We start from the raw sequence: 27,737 nt of genomic DNA, 5'->3' as shown, positions 1-27,737 counted from the left end.
TCAAGCATAAGGCAAAACGGCTAGAGTGCCCGTGGCAGAAGCCATGGGCTAAAGCGATTTGATAAAGATTTCTTTAAATTCTCATGCCATGGCTCAGAGAGGCAAAAAAAAAAAAAGTTATTTTTCTTTCCAAAACTCTGCAATGTCTTAGTTGGTGGTTTTATTTTGAGTGGTGGACAGCTTGATTAGCCTGAGCTGCTTTTGCTCAGTGGCCAGTTTTGGTGTCACCTTAAATGGATTGGGACCTGCCTTTTTCCCCCTGCTGTCAGGTGAGATACTTGAGCTGAAGCCCCCTTGGTATAAAAAAGAAGGAACAGCTGGAAGGGCATTCTCCAAGAGGGGCCTTCAATCTAGGTTTCTTATATGCATTATAAATTCAGATAAATAAATATGGATTTTTTTACAATATCGTATAAATGTGCAAACTTACTTAAAGGTCTGACAGTTGTTGATTACTGCAATCATATATTGAACATAGCACTGAGGATGCTGACGATTTTTTAGGTGCTCCTCTTTATATAATTGGGCTTCTTCTTTGTACCTGCAGAAAACCCAAAGAGGTATTAAATACACGAAAAGCTACACAATCCTAAGCCAAATGCCTACTGATAGCCTGAGGAACATTTACAGGTGTTTTGTGGAAAGCTGGTTGATCACATAGTATTGGATCTCCTCTGTTTCCACCTGATTCCACAGGTCTCTAGGATTTCCATGGCAAGACTTTAAAAATCAGCTGAGTACAAGAAGGATGTGCCTACCTAGCTGCCTCTATTCGGAACCATTGCTGTATTGCAGAAGATATAGAGTCAGGAGCTGATCTCAAGAACTTGACCGCCAGTGGGATTGGAGCTGCCAGTCACCAACAGAACAAAATTTCCAGGGGGAGTGGAGAAGGAAAAAAGGCAGCAAGGTACCATGTCCAGTGGAAAAAGGACAAGGTAGCATATCTGGGAGAGAACGGGGACCAGGGAATAGGGAAGCATGTACAAGGAAGCAAAGGTAGGAGTATGGGACACAGAGAGAGGGAGGATTAAGAGACTCCAGGAGTACTTTTTTTTTTCTTTACCTTGTCAGGAATGAATTCATTTGTTGAAGACAGAGAAGCAGTACCTTCATTTTCAAATCTTCACTTATCTGAGCAGCCACCTGAAGATTCTGCTCAAACATCTAAAATGAGAAATAGGTTAGTTATAAAGATAGACCAATAGCTGTAATAGCGACACAAACATGGCAGGATTCCCTACAAAATGCTGTTTGGAGATGTAAACTGCTATTTGGAGATGAAATCCCCTGCATTTTTTTTTTTTCATTAAATCTCTCCTGGCTAATCCACAAAATAGCAATTGCCACGAATTTAATAGGTAACTTCTTGCCAGGCATCCACGTCTGATTTTTTTAAATGGTACTGAGAGGCAGTCAGATATTTTCCACGTGGGGAAGCATCCCCACATCTCCAAATCAATGCTGATTTGCTCTTCATGGTGGACCAATGTCTTTAAGTCAGCTCCTGCACCATTTCCCACAGTATTCTTGCCAGCAAGTTAAAAAAGTATGGATTGGATGAATGGACTATAAAATGGATGGAAAGCTGGCTAGATTGTCGGGCTCAACGGGTAGTGATCAACGGCTCGATGTCTAGTTGGCAACTGGTATCAAGTGGAGTGCCCCAGGGGTTGGTCCTGGGGCTGGTTTTGGTCAACATCTTTTTCAATGATCTGGATGATGGGATTAATTGCACCTTCAGCAAGTTCACAGATGACACTAAACTGGGAGGAAGAGGTAGATATGCTGGAGGGTAGGGATAGGGTCCAGAGTGACCTAGACAAATTGGAGGATTGGGCCAAAAGAAATCTGATGAGGTTCAACAAGGACAAGTGCAGAGTCCTGCACTGGTATAGGCTGGGGACCGACTGGCTAAGCAGCAGTTCTGCAGAAAAGGACCTGGGGATTACAGTGGACGAGAAGCTGGATACGAGTCAGCAGTGTGCCCTCGTTGCTAAGAAGGCCAGCGGCATATTGGGCTATATTAGTAGGAGCATTGCCAGCAGATCAAGGGAAGTGATTATTCCCCTCTGTTCTGCACTGGTAAGGCCATACCTGGAGTATTGCGTCCAGTTTTGGTCCCCCCCACTACAGAAGGGATGTGGACAATTTGGATAGAGTCTTGCGGAGGGCAACAAAAATGATTAGGGGGCCGGGGCACATGACTTACAAGGAGAGGCTGAGGGAGCTGAGGTTATTTAGTCTGCAGAAGAGTGATGGGGGATTTGATAGCAGCCTTCAACTACCTGAAGGCGGGGTTCCAAAGAGGATAGAGCTCGGCTGTTCTCAGTGGTGGCAGATGACAGAACAAGAAGCAATGGTTTCAAGTTGCAGTGGGGGAGGTCTAGGTTGGATATTAGGAAACACTATTTCACTAGGAGGGTGGTGAAGCACAGGAATGGGTTACCTAGGGAGGTGGTGGAATGTCCATCCTTAGAGGTTTTAAAGGCCCAGCTTGACAGAGCTCCGGCTGGGATGATTTAGTTGGTGTTGGTCCTGCTTTGAACAGGGGGTTGGACTAGATGACCTCCTGAGGTCTCTTCCAACCCTAATATTCTATGATTCTACCTATTCCTGCATATGCAAGAGATAACTTGGTATCAGAAGAATGCTCACAACTGGGCACAAGCTGAAGGTGCTCTAAAAATTGTGGGGGATGAGTGGGAAGGGAATGGGGAGAAGACATACAGATGAAAAAGAGAAGGGAAATAAATGAGAACTTGAGAGGATATACAGGCTACCTTTATGCTGGCAAGTTTCTGAAAGACTTTCATTGTTCCATTAGTAGTGGAGCTGCTCCACCGATGCGGTTAATGGTTGTAGTGCTAGTGTAGATCAGTCACCCGCATTTTAACTATTTGTCATCTAGCCTTGTTCAGAACCCATAACCAGAACTGGTGCTAGTACAAGTGTGGATAAATTTGATGAAAACCTTAGTGTAGATGAGGTCATGGAGACAAGGTGGGGAACATATGAGAGACTGGGAAAAGAAACTCATCTGTTCCCTTAAGATATTTGCCAACTACTTTTAAAGATAACCTGCAAAATTAAAAAAAATGGGTTTGTGACTACTTTTTATGATTTATAAAGAATGTTTGAAAGGCTCAAACACACACAAAAGGGAGGTTGTTTCTACTTTTTTAATCTTAGGAACATCAAGACCTGTCTTCCCTATTTTTGCTGAAGGACTTCTTTGATGATTCACATGTGGATTGGTGGGAGCTCTTAACTGAAGTAGCATTTAAAGGGTGAGGTTTTTGGATCCTTCAGAGAGCGCTTTTCCTCCCAAGTGTTTTAGGGCCTATCTACATTAGGAAATTTGCACTGGTGTAGCTATCCTGGTGTAAACTTCTAATACTGATGCACTGTACCAGTATGATTACTCCAGTTGCTTCCTGAAGTAAGTTACATGGGTAGTTTTGCATCAGTGTAGAGCAGGGGTGGGCAAACTATGGCCCGTGGGCCGGATCTGGCCCGCCAGCCGTTTTAAGCCAGCCCTTGAGCTCCTGCTGGGGAGCGGGGTCTGGGGCTTGCCCTGCTCCAGCGCTCCAGCCAGGGAGCAGGGTCAGGGGCCACTCCACGCAGCTCCCAGAAGCAGCGGCATGGCCCCACTCCAGCTCCTACGTGTAGGGGCAGCCAGGGGGCTCCACTCTGCACACTGCCCCCACCCCAAGTGCCGCCCCCACAGCTCCCATTGGCCGGGAACTGCGACCAATGGGAGTTGCAAGGGTGGTGCCTGTGGACGGGGCAGTGCGCAGAGCTGCCCGGCCATGTCTCCGCATAGGAACTGGAGTGGAGACATGGCCACTGCTTCCAGGAGCTGCTTGAGGTAAGTGCCGCCCAGAGCCTGCACCTCTAAGCCTCTTCCTGCACCTTAACCCCTGCCCCAGCCATGATTCCCCTCCTGCCCTCTAGACCCCTCAGTCCCAGCCCAGAACAACCTCCTGCACCCCAAACGCCTCATCCCCTGCCCCACCACAGAATCTGCACCCCCCAGCTAGAGCCCTTACCCCACCCCACCCACACCCTACTCCCCCCCCCGGCCTGGAGCCCTCTCCTGTACCCTGAACTCCTCATTTCTGGCCCTACCCCAGAGCCTGCACCCCCAACCAGAGCCCTCGCCCCCTCCCACACCCCAACCCCAATTTTGTGAGTATTCATGGCCCGCAATACAATTTCTATTCCCAGATGTGGCCCTCAGGCCAAAAAGTTTGCCCTCCCCAGTGTAGAGAATCCACATTAGGAGTTTAAACAGAAGTAGATATATGAGTAGTTACTTCAGTGCAAATTTCTCTAATATAAACAGACTATTAGTTAAACAGGTGTTAGCATAGAAATGCTAACAAAAAACGCCCAAATGAACAGTTTTAAACTGTCTGAATAAGAATAATTTCCCTTTTCATTCAGGTTTCACATTCTTCGTCTCACTGATGTCATGAACCTACTAGTTTGCCAGTCAGTCGTACTCTTCCACAATTGACAAACCCTGACTTTCTAGTGTTAAAAAAAAACAAGCAGGGAAATTTTTTAAATTAACTCATACCTGAAAAACAATAGCTGGGAGTGTAGTCTGATAGTACCCATCTTGATCTGCTTCTGGCTCAGTTTCTTTTATCCAGTCTTTTTTATCTGTCTCCAATGCTTTTCGTAGCCAACCAATGATGTTGGACTGCAATAAATAAAATTAGATTAAAAAGAAACAGGAAAAAGCAAAGACAAAATTACTTGGGATCAGAATAGGAAAAAAAACCCACCATGGCCTTTAGACAAATATCCCTTTTCATAATTAAACTAATAAGGAAAATCAGTTTTCACTCACTCTCATGGCTACTGTTACAACAATCACTGCAGTATTGAGGTGCCATATACAAAATTGAGATTCACACGGATTATGTACAAAAAGATCAATACAACTTCAGACTACAATCTCACAAGATTCCAACTAAACTAAATCAAAATTGGCCAGTATTTGGATGGGAGATCTCCAAAATTCAAAAAGAAATAGAACATTATATATAAGAGCTAACACTAACAAGTTTCAAAAGATTTGCACTGTAAAAAAGATCAACAAAAGAAATAGTATTTTTCATTCACCTCATACAAGTAATTGCAGTGCAATCTCTTTATCACAAAAGTGCAACAAATGTAGATTTTTTCTTTTAACATAACTTCACTCAAAACCATAATACATTAGAGCCTACAAGCTGAAGCACGAAGGGGCATGTGACTGTTTAGCATATCTGGCACATTAATACCTGCAACACCAGCTACAACAGTGCCATGCAAATGGCTGTTCTCACTTTCAGGTGATATTGTAAATAAGAAGTGGGCAGCATTATCTCCCGTAAATCTAAACAAACTTGTTAGTCTTAGTGATTGGCTGAACAAGAAGTAGGACTGAATGAACTTGTATGAGGGGAACTGAAAAATACTATTTCTTTTCTTCATCTTTTTCCACAGTGCTAATATTTATAATAAAAAATAATAATATAAAGTGAGCACTTTACACTTTGTATTCTGTGTTGTAACTGAAATCAATGTATTTGAAAATGTAGAAAAACATCCAAAAATATTTAGAATACCAATTTAAATTTGTATTCTATTATTGTTTAACAGTGTGATTAAAACTGTCATTAATTGCACTTATTTTTTAAAATCTAATTAATTTGTTTTGTGTTAATTGCATGTATTAACTGCAATTAATTGACAGCCCTCTATATGTAATCTAACCATTTATGTGAATTTAGGAGTCGTTAAATTACAAAACACCACAGTGGCCACGTCTCATGGCTGATAACTTCTACACAGCATAAATAATCCTTTGTGTTTTATTGAAATGTAGCCATGAAATCATTTGATTAACTGTTCAAAGCCAAATGCTCATGTATATGAAGTTCACAAAATTCATTACACCCAATTAAAGTTTAAGAAAAAGTCACAAGTTTTTCCTCTGATGAAACAGCATTTTAAGAATTTAGGTACAAACACAACGTGTCTTATTTTTATTTGAAGGAGTCCAGAAGTTTACTGCTACTTACAGTAAGTGTCGACATGTACTTGCTAAGAAGCTGGTCTACCGCATTTTGTGAAATTAAAGGATTTAGAGAATTTACATCCACTTCTGGGGCCAGTTCGGAATTCCCCATCATCTCTGTACTGAATTGAAAAAATAAAACAAAGCCATAAATTGCAAATGAAGAAAGAAAAGAAGTTATAGAAATTTGAAACCGTTCTGATACGACTTCAACAGGTGAGCTTCCATTATTTACAAGTCTCTGAAAATTCTTAAACAACCCAGGAAATAAATTAATTGAAAGTACAAAGAAACCTCAAAACCAGAACTACTATTTGGCTAACCAAAAATACTTAAAGTACTAACTCATTTACGTAGATATATTTTTAATATAGAAATTTTATCCCTATATCCATTTCTAAATTATTTTTTATCTAGAACTTAAAGTTACTAATGAGCAATCACTCAATTTTATACATAAAAACTAAATTGTTGTGCTGACTATGGATTTCTGACACAGACACTGCAGACACAGAACATATACATTCTAAAATTTTGGGGGAATGTCAGTGTAAACAATTAAACATAATCAGAGCTTTAAGTACAGAAGCCTATCATCAGAAAGGAAGGAGTCAATAATGATCAACATATCCACAGTCATCGATACCGATCATTCCCTAGTTTCTTTTAAGCAGCCATACAATAACACCATAGTTCTTTAAAAGTATACAATAAATATAAAAGAGGAGACAGTATGTATACACATTGTTACAGAACTAGAAATATAGCTCAAATGTTCAGTACAATAGTGGTACTATATGCTGTAGTCATGATGAAGAGGTCACCTTTTTTGTAGGAGGAAGAAAGCAGGGCAATCCTAACGTTTATGCAATTTAGCAAGGGCAAAAACAAAAATTAAACTCATCTGAATTTAAAATATTACTATAAAGATATTAAAGCAAGATGACAAAAATGTGCATTTGTACGTGATTAAAACCAAAGCATAAGATAGTAGCAACAGCCCTTCATCTTCCAAACCCCAAAATGGAGATATCCAAGGAAAGCACACACTTTCATAATTGTTTTATTACAATTATGAAATGGATGGTTCCAATATCTGGAAAGAAACTTTTTACAGTGTTTTGTAAATTGTAAATGAAAAAAATTATGTAATCAAAATTAAGGAAATAAAAATTCCTAAAATGCAAACATAAATGAGAGTAATAAATATATTTAATATAATCTTAAAATCTATTTTATATTATTTCTACTTCACTTTTCTGAAGATAGCCACCAATCCCCGTTTCCAGTTCCACCTCACTGATCTTCTAGTTCACATATATCCAACACTGAGCTAGGAGGAGCTTTCCTCATAAACAATGTCCATTTTACCGAGCATGATATCAGCAAGATAATTTACAAATTTGAAGTGATATACTGAAACTCTGGAGATCACTTTGCTCACTACTGAATTGCAGCCATCTCTGAAGTGAAACATTTCCGCTCCAACAGCACTCTGCAACAGCAACACTGTGCAAGAGTTCAGAGAGGGGAAGTGAAAAACTTCTTTATGCAATTGAAACTGTAGGGACTAATTTACATGGGCAAAGTGTAATTACTATAGTTGGAGATTGGCCAGGATACATACATTCTACCCCTGCTCTTAAGAAACAGGCTAGTGACCAGGACTTTACTTTTAGGTTTCATCCAAAAACATGGCACTTCAAGAAACAGAATGCTTCATAGCACCATTCTAGGGAATTGGCTCAATATCAACTCAGAGGGAAGAGTGCCAACTACCAAATCACCACTATCACTTCCAGTAGCTCCTAGATATGTCTTAGGTCTGGTTTACACCTAAAACTTAGGCCAGCCAAGCCATGACACTTGGGGGTGTGCAAAATTCACACCCCTGAGAGACATAGTTAAGCTGACCTAAATCCTGGTGTAGACATGCTAGGTCAATTCTTCCGTCAATCTAGCTACCACCTCTCAAGGGGGCGATCGACTAATGTGACAGAAAAACCCTTTCCTTCACTGTATTAAGTGTCTACACTACAGCAATGTAGCTGAAGCACTGCAGCTGTTGTGCTGTAGTGCTTGTAGTGTAGATTAGGGATGTAAAATGTTAACTGGTTAACTGATAAGCATCAGTCTTATTGGTAAGGTATTCCAGTTAACATTTAAACTCTGCTGCGGGACTCCGCTCCCAGGATCCCTGCCCTCCTCCCACATGGGTCCTGGCCCCTCCCGTCATGGGTCCCGGAGGCCAGCAGCTCGGCCCCTAGGCACGCTGGGGCAGCAGTGGAGCCTAACGGATAAATGTTTACTTTTTTAAAACGTTATTTACATTGCCAGTGTAGATACAGCTTAACACTACAGCTAAAAAAACTACTCACCAATGATAAATTGGAAATTTTCCATGCCAAGTGCTTAGGCCATCAATTTCTGCAGAAAAACATCCTTTCAGAACAGGAATTGTCTCTTTTCTGCTTGTGTGCATTATCCAGTCCCAACTGAGATCTCTGGGTGCTACTATAATAAATTTTAAAATGTTCCTAGCCCTTACTGTTGCAAAAATAACATTCCAAATATAATCTATGCCGTGACGTCTTCCTGAGCATGCAGGCAGTTTGCCTGAGGTATTTTTAAGAAGCTTAACATGTTGGTATCTAAGCACTAATCCAGTGCCTCTGCTGCCATCCAGAGGTTTCTGTGACACTATATGATTGAAACACGATCATTTAGATCCTTAATATTGCCACTGTTAGACAATTGCAACAAATATTTTACAAATTATGTCATGTAAGGTACCAGTGGAAAAGTCACAATCTATCAAATATGATTATCCTGTTTGTATACAAGTATCGTCTCTGTATCTAAAGTTATGAATATTGACTATGTACTGGTATTTCAAATGTATTTGCTCTTGGGGTAACACCACAAGGTAATTTACATCCAGTCTGGCCAGCACATTGTGAATGAACTATTCAAGTTGATGGCCCGATTAAAGAACACAGTAGGCCATAGAAGAAGCTTGTCCCGGCCTGGTTAGCCTTCCTGTGGACACGTTAGCCACAGTACAGTTAATGGCTGCTCCTATGAGTCATCCATTTATGCAAGGGACTAACTCATATACCCTAGACTCCATCTTGTGCCTGTAATTTTCCACAAACTAAGACTGAGAGCATCCCCTCCACATGGGTGAAGATATAAAAGACCCTGGAAGCATCTCCATTTTGCCTCTTTCATACTTTGATCTGTGAAATTATAATAAAAGGCGCATTCCAATCAATGGACTGAGGGCCTTCCAATCTTTTGGAAGTTACCAGAGACTTTACAAGCCAGCAGTTTATGCCATCACTGCTTCAAGCCTGATACAAGAACTTTGCAATGAATGCAGTATTTGTTTTCCACAACCATCTGAACTCTCTCCTATTTCTTTTTTCTTATAAATAAACCTTTAGATATTAGATACTTAAAGGATTGGCAACAGCATGATTATTGGGTAAGATCTGAGTTATTTATTTACCTGGCTATGTGGCTATTTCTTGGGATTAGAAAAACCCTTTTTTTGATGAAATTGTTTTTAAATAACCACTCACCATAAAGTCTAGTGTATGCATGGTGAAACAAGGGCTGGGATACCTAAGGAGACTGCATTTCTGACTTCTTGTTAACCTGTGTGGCGAGATAGAAGTTTACTTTTGTTACCGGCTTGGTATATCCTATGGAAGAATAACTACCAGTTTTGGGGTGAGTCTGCCCCATTTCTCAGCAGTTTGTCCGGAATCTGATATTCTCAGCTGTGACCCACTGAGGCAGGGTGACAGTTTCCCAAACAGCAGCGGAGTAAAATTCACAAAACTTGTCAGTTTCACAGCTGCAATTCGGACTCCTGAATTCCATTCTGTTTGCTGCGGTTCACTGGGTGTTATTCATGGGAGAAGTGGACCCAAAAACAGACTGGTAGAGGGGAGTTTGTTTATTTAGGTTATTCTGTGGCACTATCATTGCAGTTCCTGAATACTTCTAGCCTCAGGGAACCCACATCATCTTCATTTTACAGATGAAGAACTGAGGCACAGAGAAATTAAGTGACTCACCCAAGGTCAAACAAAGCAAGCCTATAGCAGAGCTAATAATAGAGGCCACACCTTCTATGTCCTAGTCCTTAACCAAAAGATCATTCTTCCTCTCCACAAGAGACTTCTCTTTCCCCTTGCAGTACCCAGAATATTAGGAGGAAGGTACTGTGTTAATACTTCCCCACCCTCACCAGTCACAAGGCTCTTAGGTGGGCGAGAGTCAATCCCATCCATTTATGCCATCACCAACTAACTCTACTGTAACATGGGCAAAGATATCACTCAGGTGGTAAAATCAGATTTCTAACAGTTGTGTCTGAAGGTGGCTGGGCTTCAGAGTCTGGCATTGCCCCTAGATCTCATGGCTGACTCTCCTCCCTCCATTTTTAACGTCAGCAGCTTATTAGCGTCTGCTAAAATACAAATTTGGATTTAGGCCATGACTTTAATGCAGTCATGTAAAGTATTTCTAGGACACTTTCTGTATAGCAGTTTGTTTGGCTGTATAAGGAAATAGCACCAGGACTCCAAGGATCTCAACTCCTTAAAAGACCGTTGTAAAAGTCAGATAATCTATCAGAATTAAATATTTATTTGAGAGGAAGCAATTTAAGCCTTTTAATTCACTCCAAGCCTCACTTAATTTCTCCTCTACTCAGCTATTAGACATAGATTCAATTCAAAGACAGCTTCTGAGCCAAATTTTGGGAAAGCAAAATAAAACTTGACTATTTTAGAATTCCTTTGTCTCCCAAATTTCATATGAGCACTATACATGACCTTTGTGAGGTCTCTAAATTCATCTTCAGTGGAGAAAAATTTTCCATTTCTAACCATGATCACTGGCAGCTAATGTTGAAATCTGTTCCATTTATTTTTAAGTTACACCCAAGTTGCTTAGAGCACGCACAGGTGCCCTCTTTAGCATTTCTTTACATTCAAATAAACTACTAGAGTAGACAGGAAGCAGGACATTAACTTAGAAACTTTTTCTAGTTAGGAAGAGTATGAATATCTCCTGTTCATCGTTCTTTTTTTCCCTTTGTTCTTTGTTGCTTATTGTTTTTGTCTGTTTGTAAGGCAGACTGAAAGTACAGATTTCCAGACTCAAGATGCATCCTGGAGCTGGTCACAAAAAATTCTGCAGTGTGATTATGTTTCATGCCTATTCATTGTCAAATACTACTTAATACCTAACAGATTTAGACCAGACTCAACTAACCAAAGAAAATTATAGCAAAACCAAGCAACCAGCTATAAAGAAAGTGTGTACAATTCAAGTCAATGCCAGCCACTGAGAAGAGTAAGTAAACAAGAATGGTATTTACACATCATGAGGCAGGAACCACAAAACATGTATAAACCTAATGTTTGCCTGAAGGCTTTTTTTTATAAACTAAATGAGCAAGGAATCAGTAACCCCAATCCTACACACTGGCAAGACAGTTTTGCCTTTCAAGCTATTGTTCCTAATTACTTTGTATGAATAAGACTTTTTTTTTTTAAAATCACAAATATGTGTTTGATGCTGTCCTAACATTAATCATACCACATAAAAGAAAACCAGAAAAAGAACTTCACAGTACCATAGGAGACAACTTTTGGGCAGAAATTCAAGCCACCACATTTTCCCCACCATGGAGAAAATTTCAGTGGAAAGTTATCACATTCTTTTCTACACTGCAGTAATCACCAACTGAAATTCGAACAGCCAGAACCCTTGCTGAATGCGGAAGTGGAAAGTAGGTAACCACAAACATTTCCTGGGACTGTTGCCCATGCCCAAAATTTTGGTCACAAATACATGTAGAAGTTTACAGGAAATGTTTTCAGTAAACTTGGATGTGAACATAGTCCATTGAACTCTAGAAAATACTCAGCTAAATCTGCAAACAAAGATTTTTTCAGATTAACAGGTGCAAGCAAATGCATCACTGCATTAAAATGCTAAAAATTTACAAGGAATATGAGATAGCAAACAGATCACAACCAAAGCCATTTAAGAAACATTAGGGTTTAGCCAGAGAGCTACTTTGAATGTGCAACAAAGAAATGCAACAGTAACCTTGAATTAAGATTACACTGCTTTCTGTTTAGAAAGAAGTCCCTTTCTCTATTCCTTAAATATGTATACACACAGACACAAAACCACGCATCCCCAAAATCTAGATGCCTAGCTAGGTATAACAATTCTGCACAAAACATGATATAAGCTCGACAAAAGAACTTATGGGTCTATCAGCATATAATAATATTTCACCACATATCTGCACCCTTATCTGCATATACAATCCAATTATATGTGTAAAATATTTATTTATTTGAAACTATCCCTAATAAAACAGTTTAAAATAAATAAGTTGCCTTTACCTTTTATATGTATTTAAAACCCAAGTTAAAAGGCTAACAATCTCATTTGCTTCCAGATCTTCTGAAGCGAGATCCTGCATGCGTGTGGACAAAGCCTGGTGGTACATGCTCAATAATTTTTTGAAAATGTCATAATGTGGGGGAAAACATTGAACCATTAGATTTTTGGCCACTAGCAGATCATCAAGGACATATTTGCGTATGATTTCCAGATGGCGCACAAGCCACATTTTGTCAGATTCTCTAGTATCTGCTTGAGTGCCTTCAATCCTGGTAGTTACAGTTCTGTCCAAAATATTGAACATTTTTTCTTTCCACTTCTTTGGTCTGCCAGGAGGAATGAACCCAGTTTGTTTTTTCCGGTCTAGCATGCGCCTGTCTATTTTCTCTTCCCTCTCAATTATCCTGACAACTGAGACAAGCAAGGTTGGGTCTCGACGAACAGTAACTAGAGATCTTTGAACCACCATCCAGAGTTGTTTGGCAAGCTCCTCAGAGAGTTTTTGCATATCCCCAAAGTAAATATGGATGAGATTCATGTCATGGGTGTTCTTGCTATCCATACGATACTGCTCATACATCAGATCATCACGAGAACACTCTAAGTCCATCAGCTTTCTATGGGCTTGCAGAAGTTCCCCTTGCTCAGTCAAATCCTGAGTCTCCCTAACAATCTCTGGAACTGAAAAATAAAGACAAAAAGGAAAAACTAGTACTATGACACTATTAGGATACAAAAACAAATGTTACAAAACCATAAATGTATCAAGAGAGACTGTAGAACAAGAGTAGAAAATTAATGAATTCTATTTGCTAGTCTGGTTCCCCCTAAGTAATGGCTCACAGATACGTTCAAGAATTGCTGCAAATCATTTTTAGGTTTAAATGACTGTGCTACATCTTTAATCATAATCTTTATTTTGATTATAGACCACAATATCACAGATTTATAGAATCATATAGCCAACAGAAGGCATCATTTATTTTTGTTTAAAATACACATAAAGCTGTATGAATAGTCAGTGTACTCACTATTCCCTATAATATCGGTAGTTGGGATCTTCTTGCACCTCATGCAAAGTAAACTCCCTCCAATAAACTCCCCCTAACAAACGATGCAACCCCACTGAAGTTATTGAGGCTATATGTACATAACCAAAGGCAAATTCGGTCTGGTTAAGTGTAATGATTAATTAAGAAAGGGAAACTAAATTCAACATCTTCCCTTTACAATAAGATAGTCTTTAATGCCATCTGAATATACTTTCTTTCAATTTGTGATTGTCAAATCATACATCAAAGATTAGTGATGAATTACCTGAGAAGATATTTTTGAGGTTTTCTACAGCAGCTGCCAGCTGACTATGTTGGACTACAGCATCCTTAACATCTTTCAGGTTTTCTATGGTGTTGATACTCTGTCGCCAGTCTTTATTGACATCTATCAAAGATCGCTGTATGTCCTTTACGTCATTCAATGCATTATGCAGTTGGCTTAAACCAGTTCGTACCCCATCCAACTGTGACTGGATTGCTGCCTGTAAAGAGAGTTATTAAATTAAATTTACTATATATTAACATTGTAAAACTAAGGTCTTTTTTTTATGTTTTCAACTATTCCACCAGTATCTTATTGTTATACATAAGAATGGTCATACTGGGTCATACCAATGGTCCATCTAGCCCAGTATCCCGTCTTCCAACATTGCTGGTACCAGTCCCTTTCGTAATGGTTCCTAACATTCTGTTAGCTTTTTTGACTGCCACTATATGCTAAACAGATGTTTTCAGAGAACTATCTATGATGACTCCAAGATCTCTTGTGGGGGGATGGATAGCTCAGTGGTTTGAGCATTGGCCTGCTAAACCCAGGGTTGTGAGCTCAATCCCTGAGGGGGCCATGTGGGATCTGGGGCAAAAATTGGGGATCAGTCCTTCTTTGAGCAGGGGGTTGGCCTAGATGATCTTCTGAGGTCCCTTCCAATCCTGGGATTCTATGAGATGTGCGTTACCAAAAAAAAAGAAGATCACAGAAGAATATCTCCTTATAAAAAACCCTGAAAAGTACAAATTATCAACTTTTTTTTCAGAATCTATAGGGTAGTTTTTATCAAAGGAGAGAGAAAAAATCAAAAATGCATTTATGAAAGATTGTAAGACAGTCAGTCATATGAATACCATCACTACTCCATATCAATTAATCCTGGGAAAAATCTTTATTTAGACCAAGCCATAACTATTTCAATAATTCCAAGCATCCCTATGGCTGCTCAAACTATTATTCAACTGCATCCTTGGGTAAAATGTATGTCCTTTCTGTTAACTGGGATAATGGGGTGGCAGAGTGAGGTGTTTTCTAAACTTTCTTCACAAGCTCAGACTAAAAGTGTTGCACTGGCAAACCTATGAGGATCATAATGATCCAGACACCTATTTATACCATGTCTATTAAGAATGTAGCTATAACTGAAGCATTCTATAAAGCTGTTAATTCTTTTTCTCCCTATCAATGGATGAAAATGGAGAAGAGATATTAGGGGGGAAAAAGCATGAACGTAGTACTTAATTGTTAGGAAAACAAAGCGGTGAAGCAACCAGAGACCGAGCACTCTTCATGAACTAGGAGAGATGCCCCAATACAATGCTACTTAACATTCAACATCCTCAGGACTGTGAGGAAACAGGAGAGCTGAAGTGTCTCTACTATAAGAACTGAGTCTAAATCCAAAGCCATCACCAAGCACACTGACTAAATTAAATTTCTCCATTGCAAAGTGACAATAGTTGGACTCCTTGGGAGACACAACCCAAGAGAGGGCCAAGAGAGAAAAATTACTTTACATCAGATGAGTTTTCCACACAGTCAAGAACCACTACAGTCAGCACATGATGAGTCAGTGTGACAACCAGGGTCCAGACACAGGATCTGAACCCCAAAAAATAAGCAATTGAATCAATGAATTGTATACAGCATTATTGTACTATAAAAGTGCATCGAATAAGGTCTGTTAGGAAAACTAGTGACACACTGGTTAAGAACATCACTGCATGAAGTATATATGGGTGGTGTATACTGAGTTAGGTATGCGTGCTGGAAATAGGTTCCTAAAATATGTTGGGGAGAGAGCTGATAAACCAGCCTGCATTAGACAAAGGAATATGGATTTACCTATCTGGATCAAGCTTTGTAAACCAGAGGACAATGACAGTACTTTACATGTAAGGTAAACAAAACAATAAAGCTAACAAATGGTAGCTTGCAGTGCACACTTGGGGGACAGAATCTGCACTCCAGGATGCCTTCCTGGCTCTTAAGGCAGAGACAATGGATTTTGGATAATAGAAGGGGATAACATTTAGTTATCCATCACTTACGGAATACAGGGAACAGCACCTTTTGATTCTGTGAATATTGGGTACCCTGGCCTGGAGGGCTGGAAATGCCGATAACGATGAGACTAAGAACTGCTAAGGCAAAGATTACATTTAATCACTACAAAGCGTGTTTTATTTTGTTTTGTTTGTAACCAAACCCATCTCTATTTTTCTTGCTTAGAATCACTTAAATCTCTGTTGTTTATTAACAAACTTATTTCTGTTTTATTACAAAATCCTCTAAGTACTGTGTATTAAACTGAAGTGTGATTCTTCAGCTAACTTAACAGGCTGATGTGTGCTCTGCCTCTTCTGAAGCAGCAAACCTACTAATTTCTATGAGTGTCCAGTGAGCAGGACTGGACACTCTAGGGGGGACAATCTCCGGGGAACTCGGGAATTGGGGTTCACTGACCTGCAAGGCAAGGTTTAGACTGGTAGAGTCTTGAAGAGTTTGCTGGCATGGCAGACAGGCTGGTGTGACAGGAAGCCAACATAGCTTAGCAGCAGCAAAGCTCTCACTTTTGTAAAGGCAGGGGGACAGTAACAGTGGCTCACAGTTCTAGAACAGTCAGCTGCACCTATCAAGCAAAAACTCTTCAATTAGGTCTCCAGCGTGGGACAACATTTAAGATCAGCTGGGATGCATCGAAGCGTGTCCAGTACAGTGGGTTAGCATAATACAGTGGGTTGATGGAAGTCAGACCACGAAATAAAGTAATTTTTAAAAACGAAGAATGACCAAGATGGAACAGGGTAATCAGAAAAGAAAACAGCAGGTCTGGAAACTGGAAGAGACTTCAAAAGATATGTCAAAAGCCACTACAGGTCAGTGGAAGCTCTGTTGCTTACCTCAGTCAGAAAAGAACTGACCTGAAGTATTCTGGCGGAACTGAGGTATTAGTGGTTTAGTTGAACATGACATGCAAACCAGCACCCTGAACATGACAAAAAGCCTTCAGAGTTATAGAAGTTATTGGCAATCTCACGATGTAAGCTCTAGAACCAAGTGGGAGCCCTGAATACTTCTGTATCCTCAAAGAGGTATTGTGAGGCTAAATTAATTAGATGTTTTTAAGGCATTTTGAGATCCTCAGAACAAATGAACTGCAAGTGTTATTCTTAAATATCTGCGCCCTATGTGTCGTCCAAGTCAAATATGCAGTTCTTAATTATAATACCATATTTTTCTGTCATCACTGCAGACCCAATACAGCTACAGATAGATACCAGGTCTTTTACTACCTCATCTATCAGAATTGCCACTTAACTTTCATTTCCATTTTCATAACTGTGAACCCTCCCTTAGCTGGATTATTAAAACTGAGATAAGAAATTCTTGTCAGTTCCCCTCCTTTGATCATTAGGGTACTGGATCTTCAGGAAAGGGGAACAAAGTTATGAAGTTCCACTCTCATTTCCTTGAAAAAACCTTCTACCCCAGCCTTCTGCAGATACAGGGAGAATAATACTCCTCATTTAAGAGCCTACTGGCACTAAGAGATATTCAGATGCATATTGCAAATTATTGTTGCTTAAAATAATTTAAATTTAATAAGAATTCAACAAATTCACACATCTAAACATTTAAATAAAGGCAAACAGGAAAAGGATTTTCCCAGCCTTCAGACAGGACACAGGTGCCTTTCCCTCCCTGAATCATATATACTACACACTTTAGAATCTGCAGGGATCCTCTATAAACCTAAGTAAAATCAGTGGCTAAATTTTTAGAATGGATCTTTTTTGAGAAGCAATCTTCAAGTTTTATTGAAACATTAATTGCCAATTATTATAACAGAACCTTGTTTGCTTAGGTATTAAAATGCATAAGGAATAGAGGGTGCCTAGTGCGGAACGGTAGCAGTTGTAGGATCTGAGGGTATTCAGGGTATTTGAGTGATTATCTAGAAGCACAATGAATTATGAAGTTACAATCAATATACAGCTTTCATTCATGCAAAATTTAGCACATATTGTACAATTGTTCTTTGGCATACTGATTGTACTGAGCAAAGACTAAACTCCACGACTTAGAACAATCTGAACACAAAGTAAATATTTCTGTTTTGTTATGCACTTTGTTGATGCTCAGCTCTATTAGTTTCATACCTTTAGTCGAGCTTCCACTGAGGCTTTCTTACGAGCTTCCCTCCTGCGGTACTGTTCCACTTTATCCAATTGGTCAGGTCGCTGAAGCATTCCAGCTACTCTTTGTACAGCTGTTGCAACTGCTTCCCTGTCTGTTTCCTCCATTGTTGAGCAGTGTCTCAAAATGCAAAAGCCTTCATAATTTAACAGGCCTGGATGAAAAGCATAAAATGTTTAGAAAAATCTATTTCAATTTGATAGTTACTTATCACTTCTGAATAAAAAGTTCCAATGTATTACTTAAAGAGAAAGCCAATTTTGGCAACAAGAGTGTAACAAATAACATCACTATTATAAACACCAGTAAGACACAGCAAAATATTTTAAAAAATTAAGCAATTTTATTGTATCGCTCTACTTTAAGCATTTCCTTTGGTTAATAGTTCTTCCTTAAAACACTGCTATACAAATTGCTCTAATTAAGTTTGTCAACAATTTTATTGCAAACCTAATATTTTCCTTTTGCAAATCAGGATTCAGATTATGCACCTAGAGTGGATGCTAAGGGGGAATGAGAGGCATATAAGGAGGAATTCTCCATGCAAGAGCCATATAAAACAGCTATTCTTGTGCTTGGAGGACTACAAGGACTCCTCTGATCTAGCACCCAGTGATGCAAATCATGGAGGGCTCTCTCTTCAAATTTCCCATGTTTTTAAAATTCAGTGAAATCTTGTGCAGAGGGTACATTTGAAGATTTAAGATTAATGGTCATTTTTGCCTTTATCATTCAGAAGGGAAAAGTTTATACACCAGCCTTACTGAACAACAATCTTCTTCTTCAGATAATTCCACCAAAAAAAAGCACTTTTCAAAATGTCTGTCATTTTACTAGCAGCAAACAAAGAAGGCCAATGCCACCATTCACCAGCACCTCACCATGTTGGTAGCTCCCAATACTGTTAAGAGGTAGAGAGCATCTTCCTTGAAAGTAGGCTGGCTTCACCTCTATTGAGAAAAATGGGAGGAAGGAGCTAATTTGAAAGAGGGCATCTCAACTGAGGGTAACCTGTGGCTTCTGTCCCACTGGAAATAATAGAAGCCACTTTGATATAGAGCAATTTTTGTAGGATTTCTCATAGGGAGGGGGGAGAGAAAAAATTCAATGTGTCTTTTAAAAATAAGTTTAGTCAACACCACAAATACTTTAAGCATAATTATACGATTATTCTATTGCGATGGGGAAAAGTTAAGCTTGTTTGGGAACCTAAATTGCATTTTCACACTTTAACATCTTTGGACTTCTTTTAAGTTTAACCTTAACTCTGAATTCCCTGGGATTCTAAGTTTTTTTTTTTTAATAATTACAATATTCCTGTAATGTATTTTATCCTAAATTACTGATATGTACCCTCAGTCTTAACTTCATCCTACCAGTTTTCATCTGGGTATTAATATCCTCCCACTTCTTATCCACTTCCCCTTCCCATATTCGAACACACAATCTATTCAAGGAAAAAACACAGTATATCCTTCTGTTAAAGGGAAAAGTATCACAAACACTCAATACACTCCTTTGACACTTCAAGTATTTTGTTATTTCAGAACATTTTTTTCCAGACAAAGCATAAGCACATATGTAGTACTGATTTGAAGAATATACGTCAAGTCTGACATTTTTGAAGGCTTTCATCTAAACACAAAAATGCACTGAAAAACAAAACCCGAAAACCGTATGTTCTCACACTTTGTCACTATGAATGTCTACATTGCATCTGGGAGTAAGCCTCCCAGCCCAGTTCCAGCATGAGCTACAACATCAAAGCAATGTCTACACAGCTATTTTTAGTATTCTAGCACAACCCCTACTAACATGAGTCTGTCGACCTGGGCTAGGAAATTCACTCCCATATGCAGTTTAGAGACATCCTAAGTATCTCGTAAATTCCCAAATCCGCCAAAGACCAACACCTAATTTATAAATTGCATTACAATATACGTAACCTAATTTGTTTTTTTGTTAAAAAAAGCAACTTATTTCAGTGACAAGTTCATAAATGTAATAAACACAGTGCTGATCTATAAAAAGGGAAAGAAGGATAACCCAGGAAATTACAAACCAGTCAGCTTTCTTTCTGTACCCGGAAAGATAATGGAGCAAATAATTAAGCTATCAATTTGCAAACATCTAGATGATAACAAGGTGATAAGTAACAGTCAGCATGGATTTGTCAAAAACAAATTGTGTCAAACCAACCTGATAGCTTGACAGGGTAACAAGCCTTGTGGATGGGGGGGGGGGAACCAGTAGACGTGGTATATCTTGACGTTAGTAAAGCTTTTGCAAAAAGAAAAGGAGTACTTGTGGCACCTTAGAGACTAACAAATTTATTTGAGCATAAGCTTTTGTGAGCTACAGCTCACTTCATCGGATGCATACAGTGGAAAATACAGTGGGGAGATTTATATACACAGAGAACATGAAACAATGGGTGTTACCATACACACTAACAAGAGTGATCAGGAAAGGTGAGCTATTATCAGCAGGAAAGCGCGCGGGGGGGGACGGGACGACGGGAACGGGAACGGGACCTTTTGTAGTGATAATCAAGGTGGGCCATTTCCAGCAGTTGACAAGAACGAGGCGGGGCGGGAGAATAAACAAGGGGAAATAGTTTTACTTTGTGTAATGACACATCCACTCCCAGTCTTTATTCAAGCCTAAGTTAATTGTATCCAGTTTGTAAATTAATTCCAATTCAACAGTCTCTCATTGGAGTCTGTTTTTGAAGTTTTTTTGTTCAAGAATTGCCACTTTTAGGTCTGTAATCGAGTGACCAAAGAGACTGAAGTGTTCTCCGACTGGTTTTTGAATGTTATAATTCTTGATGTCTGATTTGTTCCATTTATTCTTTTACATAGAGACTGTCCAGTTTGGCCAATGTACATGGCAGAGGGGCATTGCTGGCACTTGATGGCACATATCACATTGGTAGATGTGCAGGTGAACAAGCCTCTGATAGTGTGGCTGATGTGATTAGGCCCTATGATGGTGTCCCCTGACTAGATATGTGGACACAGTTGGCAACAGGCTTTGTTGCAAGGGTAGGTTCCTGGGTTAGTGTTTTTGTTGTGTGGTGTGTAGTTGCTGGTGAGTATTTGCCTGAGGTTGGGGGGCTGTCTGTAAGCAAGGACTGGCCTGTCTCCCAAGATCTGTGAGAGTGATGGGTCATCCTTCAGGATAGGTTGTAGATCCTTGATGATGCGTTGGAGAGGTTTTAGTTGGGGGCTGAAGGTGATGGCTAGTGGAGTTCTGTTATTTTCTTCATTGGGCCTGTCCTGTAGTAGGTAACTTCTGGGTACTCTTCTGGCTCTGTCAATCTGTTTCTTCACTTCAGCAGATGGGTATTGTAGTTGTATTAACGTAAAGAAAGTAAAGTAAAGCTTTTGATACTGTCTCGCATGACCTTCTCATAAACAAACTAGGGAAATGCAACCTAGATGGAGCTATTATAAGGTGGATGCAACACTGGTTGGAAAACCGTTCCCAGAGAGTAGTTACCAGTGGTTCACAGTCATGGTGGAAGGACATAACGAGTGGGGTCCCACAGGGATCAGTTCTGGGTCTGTTTCTATGCCATTATCTAAATCATTGATGAAGATATTGAACAGAGAGTACACTTATAAAATCTGCGGACGATACCAAGCTGGGAGGGGTTGCAAGTGCTTTGGAGGATAGGATTAAAATTCAAAATCATCTGGAAAAACTGAAGAAATGGTCTGAAGTAAATGGGATGAAATTCAATAAGGACAAATGCAAAGTACTCCATTTAGGAAGGAACAGTCAGTTGCACACATACAAACTGGAAAATGACGGCCTAGGAAGCAGTACTGCGGAAAGGGATCCGGGGATCATAGTGGATCACAAGCTAAATATGAGTCAACAATTTAACAGTGTTGCAAAAAAAGCAAACATCATTATGGGATGTATTAGCAGGAGTGTTGTAAGCAAGGCACGAGAATTCTTCTGCTCTACTCCAAGCAGATTAGGCCTCATTTGAAGTACTGTGTCCAGTTCTTGGCACATTTCAGGAAAAATGTGGAAAAACTCGAGAGAGCCCAGAGAAGAGTAACAAAAATAATTAAAGGTCTAGAAAACATGGCCTATGAGGGAAGACTGAAAAAACTGGGTTTGTTTAGTCTGGAAAAGAGAGGACTGAGAAGGGACATGATAACAGTTTTCAAGTATGTGAAAGGTTGTTACAAGGAAGAGGAAGACAAATTGTTTTTCTTAATCTCTGAGGATAGGCCAAGAAGCAATGCGCTTAAATTGCATAAAGGGAGGTTTAGGCTGGACATTAGCTTGCCCACCCTGATCTATGAGGATCATTGACACTTTCCTTTGTGAAGGGAGGGTGTCAACCATTTTTGAAAAGGTACTGGTGAGGCCCCACTTCAAGGAACCATTTCTTGACTTAGTCCCAATACCACCCGTCTCTAAACCCCTGTGTTTAACAAGCTGTATTAATAAGGGGGATTTGTGGGCTTTCCAGACTCATCTCAATCTGATCTTCAGTCTCTACTAATTTAATTTCAGATGTGGATTTAGTATAGAGATGGTATTTTCATTGATGGTTGACAATCTCCTCCTGGACAGACACAAATAAAGTGTATATGCTGGATTTGTTGGCTTTATTAGTAAATTATTATATCATTTAATAGAATTTGAAAAATTCACTTATTAGTAGCACATAAGAGGTATTATTCTGGTAAGTAAGAAGGTCTAAGCTTTTAAAGTTTAAGTTCTTTATAAAATTAAGTTAAAAATAAGTTTTTCAGATTTAGAGCTGTCAAGGTAATCTTCTAAATGTGAACTTATTAACCAGTGACGTATTGACTCTCTCAGAGTGTAGACAGACAACTTCAGTGCCTTTGCTGCTGTTCATGGTTTTCCTAAGTAGCTTCAGAGTGCAATTAACAAGACTATTTAGTTCACTGCTACTACTCAACACTGAAGATAGCAGCAAGCTAACAAAAATCATGTCAGTTTCACTCAGCTGCTGTTTGGGAAAACCATGAGAAACCTCAGCAGCAGACACTGGAAGGACTACCCTGTCTTCCTCTGCACCCCAATGAGGCCAGAGGTTGGACTATGAAAATTAACACAGAGACTCTACTCTCTGATTGGACTCAGACAACAGTAGGGAACTTCCACCCAGTCATCTCTCCCCCCCCGCCCAATAACACATCCTGTGATGCCCTCTGTGATATTAGCTAATTAAAATATGATCATGCAAATCACTGCTGTTATATAATTGCAATGAACCTTATACAAAGTGTGAGGCATGGCCAGAAAGGGTTAAGCAGCTTGCAGAATAAATGAACCAGAGCCAACCTGTAGACACATGTTAGAAAGTATAAAATGGTAATTAGGGCCATTTCATGGTAGAAAGGCTAGAACTTTGAAATGTAAACCTACACTGTATTGTTAGAAATTAGAGGTGACACTAACTGTATGTGTGTACTACGGCTGTCGATTAATTGCAGTTAACTCACGTGATTAATTTTTTTGAGTTAATCGCGATAAAAAAATTAATTGTGATTAATGGCACTCTTAAGCAATAGAATAACAATTTAAATTTATTAAACATTCTTGGATATTTTTCTACATTTTCAAACATTGATTTCTATTACAACACAGAATACAAAGTGTACAGTGCTCACTTTATATTATTTTTTTACTAATATTTGCACTGTAAAAATGATAAAAGAAATAGTATTTTTCAATTCACCTCATACAAGTACTGTAGTGAAATCTCTTTATCGTGAAAGTGTAACTTACAAATATAGATTTTGTTGTTGTTGCATAACTGCATTCAAAAACAAAACAATGTAAAACTTCAGAGCCTACAAGTCCACTCAGTCCTACTTCTTGTTCAGCCAATTGCTAAGACAAACAACATGTATGGGAGATACTGCTGACTGCTTCTTATTTACAATATCAAATTCAAGTGAGAACAGACATTTGCATGGCATGTTTGTAGCCGGCATTGCAAGGTATTTACGTGCCAGATATGCTAAACATTCACCCCTTTACGCTTCGGCCACCGTTCCAAAGAACATGCTTCCATACTGATGATGCTTGTCAAAAAAAAATGCGTTAATTAAATGTGTGACTGAACTTCTTTGGGGAGAATTGTATATCTCCTGTTCTGTTTTACCTGCATTCTGCCACATATTTTATGTTATAGCAGGCTTGGATGATGACCCAGCACATGTTCGTTTTAAGAACACTTGCACAGAAGATATGACAAAACGCGATGTGAAATTTCTAAGTATAGACACAGCACTCAACCCAAGGTTTAAGAATTTGAAGTGCCTTCCAAAATCTGAGAAGGACGAGGTGTGGAGAATGCTTTCAGATGTCTTAAGAGCAATGCTCCAATGCAGAAACTACAGAACTCGAATCACCAAAAAAGAAAATCAACCTTCTGCTGGTGGCATCTGACTCAGATGATGAAAATGAATATGCATCAGTCTGCTCTGCTTTGGATCGTTATCAAGCAGAACCCGTCATCAGCATAGATGCATGTCCCCTGGAATGGTGGTTGAAGCATGAACGGACATGAATCTTTAGCACATGTGGCACGTAAATATCTTGTGACACCGGCTACAACAGTGCCATGCGAACACCTGTTCTCACTTTCAGGTGAGATTGTAAACATAATGTGGACAGCATGATCTCCTAGAAATTGTAACCAAACTTGTTTGTCTGAGCAACTGGCTGAAGTAAGACTGAATGGACTTCTGGTTCTAAAGTTTCACATAGTTTTATTTTTGAATACAATTACTTTTTGTACATAATTCTACATTTGTAAGTTCAACTTTCATGATAAAGAGACTGCGCTACAGTACTTGTATTAGGTGAACTGAAACATTATTTCTTTTTACAGTGCAAATATTTGTAATCAAAAATAAAGTGAGCACTGTACATTTTGTACTCTGTGTCGTAATTGAAATCAATATGTTTGAAAATGTAGAAAACATCAAAAATATTTAAATAAATGGTATTCTATTATTGTTTAATCGTGCAATTAATTTTTTTAATCGTGCGAGTAATTTTTTAATTGCTGGACAGCCCGAGTGTGTACTCATATCTTGTTAAATGTTAGCCATCTAAACAGGCAGTTCCCGTCTGTCACTATACCTGTTGATTCAAATATCAAAAGGAAATATTAACATTTAGATTAAACTTGGGTGAAATAATGTCTTTGTCTATATGCCTCTTTAAAGTTTGTGATAGACAGCCTAATGGATAAATTGCCTTATGTTAATTTGTATAGCTAACTACTGGTAATGCTTAGGAAACAGACCTCCTTCAAAGTTCCCATGATTGCCTGTTGTTCACCTAAGAACTCTTATCTGTCAAGAGAAGGCCTGGATCTGTATAAAAGACCCTTGGGTCCTGATCCTTTTTATCTCAGATCTGCTTGATGCGTCATTCAGGGGAAGCTTAAGCCCCAAGGCTGAAATCTCCAGTCCTAACCTGGAATCATGCTGAATATAAACATTGGACTATAACTTAAGAACTAATTCTGAAAGAACTTTTTGCAACTACAAAGTTCTGGGCAATGAGAGAATGACAGGTTTCTGATATTCTGTTTATAATTTTTACTGATGTAAAGTGCCCAAGGCACTTTCACAAAGGGAGCTAATATAGATATCTAAATTAATGTTACAATACTTGTTTTAAAACAAGTTGGTACAACTGAATTATGAGACTGACATGTTTCAAGGGACAGAGAAAAGAAGAGTTGGGGAGCAGAGTGCTGCAAGATATAAGGGAGAATTGGGATTTTGTCATGAGTGGTAAGCAACTAAGAGGAGAATAAAGAGTAAAGACTAATTTGGGCCACCCTGCCCCCTCTTTCTTCTGTGCGTCAGGAGAGGCTCCTAATGCACAACTTCTTCAGGACAGCAACTACATCAGGAAAGTAACAGGGCAACATTTAAAACTGCTTCCCACATTGAACACATGTGATATTTGGACTCCATAAGCCATGAGCAATGAAGAGGGCTGCTTAAAGAGTCCCTGGCTACTTTTCTGCACTGGCCTCTGCAAATAAAAGATAACAAATCCTAAAATTCAGACCAGAGCCCTCCAAGGTCAGAAATAATACAAGGACACCTGAACTCTATTTGAAAGCATACCACATGGACAGGGCCTATCTGATCTATCCCACTGCACCTGCATCCCAACAGTACAAAGGAAAAGGACCTGATGGTGGTTGGGACCTGCACAGGGCCCCAGGTTGTCCTGAGTTAGGGTCACACCGCCACACACAAGGAAAAGGAGAACTGTTGCGCCTCACAATATCTGCACAGCTCATCAAACCAAACCCACCACAGCCCCACCCAGCCTCACCCGCCCCCACCAGCGCCAAACACACCTGGGCCAGCCTCACCCGCCCCCACTCCCATCCCCCAACCCGCCCCGCACCCGGGCCGGCTGCGCTCTGTGGCGGGGGCGGCTTCCCGCCGCGCCCGGCCCCGCGTGGGAGACTCCCCGGTCCCAGAGCCCGGCCCTGCCCACAGGCCACCGGGCCCACCCGCAGCCGACTCCCGGCAGGGGCCAGGCGGAGCAACACTGGCCTCGAAAACTGCCACTTCGTTACCTGCACTGCGAGCTCCCAGGAAGCCACTGACAGGCGCGCAGTGCGCAGGCGCCGCCCTCGACGCCAGAATCGTAGAGGGACAGTCCGGCACCTCAGGCTCACTGCGCAAGCGCGGAACCAATTCTCTCCTCCCCCTCCTCCCCAGCTTCTCCTATTGCACTTGCGCCGAACCCTTTCCCATTCCCCTCCCTCCCAATTCTCCATTGCGCCTGCGCTGAAAGCCCTTCAATGCTACCTGTGCAGGGGGCTCGCGCTGTCCTAGAGAGGGGCTTCGCGCCCTTCCCGCGTTGCGCTCATAGGGCGGGATTTGAAAGCGTCCCCCTGGAGAGCAGCGTGGAAGCTGTTCCTCAGCCTGGCTCCACTGCCCGCGCCAGTGGCGTGAGTGCAGCAGCAGTAGGCTGTCATCCTCTGTGCGGACAGCCCGAGGGAGTGAGACACACATTTGCCGGTGGGTTTCACTGGCCTTTGGACAGCAGAGGCGGGATGAAACACAGGGATCTTGGGCTCCATGCCAGGCTGTGCAGGGGACAGGGGAGTGTGTTGTAGTGGGCACAGGCCTTCTGCCTGTTCCCACCAAGCTTGACCACCCCCCACATCCAGCTTGTCCCTGTCACTGCCCGTCTCTTCCCCACCCCTGGCTCTTTGTGCCAGTCTAGTATCACATGCCTACCTGTCACCTTCACTGGAAGAGCTGTTAGATGCAGGACGGTTGGGCTGCAGTGGCAGAGATGGAGGGCACAAAAGGATTGGAGTGCGCTGGCAGAGCTGGGGGTGCAGCATGGGTGGTGGGTATTGTAGGCCGGGGAGGCTAATCCTCCCCTAACAGCCAGGCCCTGCCCACACTTCACCCCAAGGTCCCCTCATGCATCCTGCTCTTCTCCCTTGGCCCCAGCGCAGGCTACTCCTCTTTCTGCCCTTGCTCAGTCACTCCCCTGAAGCATGTGGTGCTGGGGCTGCCAGGACTACCCAGCACTCGGTGGCTGAGGCTTCCCAGTGGGGTTGCCAGGTGTCTGGTCTTTGACCGGAACATCTGGCAGAAAATGGACACTGGCGGCTCCGGGCTGCTAAAAGTTCAGTCAGTGG

General features: G+C 40.6%; 1 protein-coding gene across 2 annotated transcripts in view; it reads right to left on the bottom strand.

Annotated features, from left to right (window-relative positions):
- Nucleotides 1-26,758, bottom strand: part of EXOC3 (exocyst complex component 3) — a 35,811-nt gene extending 9,053 nt beyond the window's left edge. Inside the window, exons 1-8 of one of the 2 annotated variants that reach the window (XM_084619046.1) lie at nt 26,655-26,758; nt 18,001-18,191; nt 13,832-14,051; nt 12,514-13,195; nt 6,081-6,198; nt 4,586-4,711; nt 1,067-1,167; nt 431-541 (exon numbers count right to left, since the gene is read on the bottom strand). In XM_084619046.1, the coding sequence (XP_084475172.1) occupies nt 431-541; nt 1,067-1,167; nt 4,586-4,711; nt 6,081-6,198; nt 12,514-13,195; nt 13,832-14,051; nt 18,001-18,144 (1,502 nt within the window). In that variant the 5' untranslated portion in view covers nt 18,145-18,191; nt 26,655-26,758. Of the gene's footprint in view, nt 1-430; nt 542-1,066; nt 1,168-4,585; nt 4,712-6,080; nt 6,199-12,513; nt 13,196-13,831; nt 14,052-16,303; nt 16,470-18,000; nt 18,192-26,654 lie in introns of those variants that run through there. The other variant, XM_084619047.1, reaches the window with a different exon arrangement.
- Nucleotides 26,759-27,737: the final 979 nt, after the last annotated feature.

The sequence above is a fragment of the Lepidochelys olivacea genome, assembly GCF_965140295.1.
Source record: "Lepidochelys olivacea isolate rLepOli2 genome assembly, chromosome: 2".
Classification (NCBI taxonomy): domain Eukaryota; kingdom Metazoa; phylum Chordata; order Testudines; family Cheloniidae; genus Lepidochelys; species Lepidochelys olivacea.
Note: the sequence above shows the minus strand (reverse complement) of the source record. Positions and strands in the feature narration are given on the sequence as shown.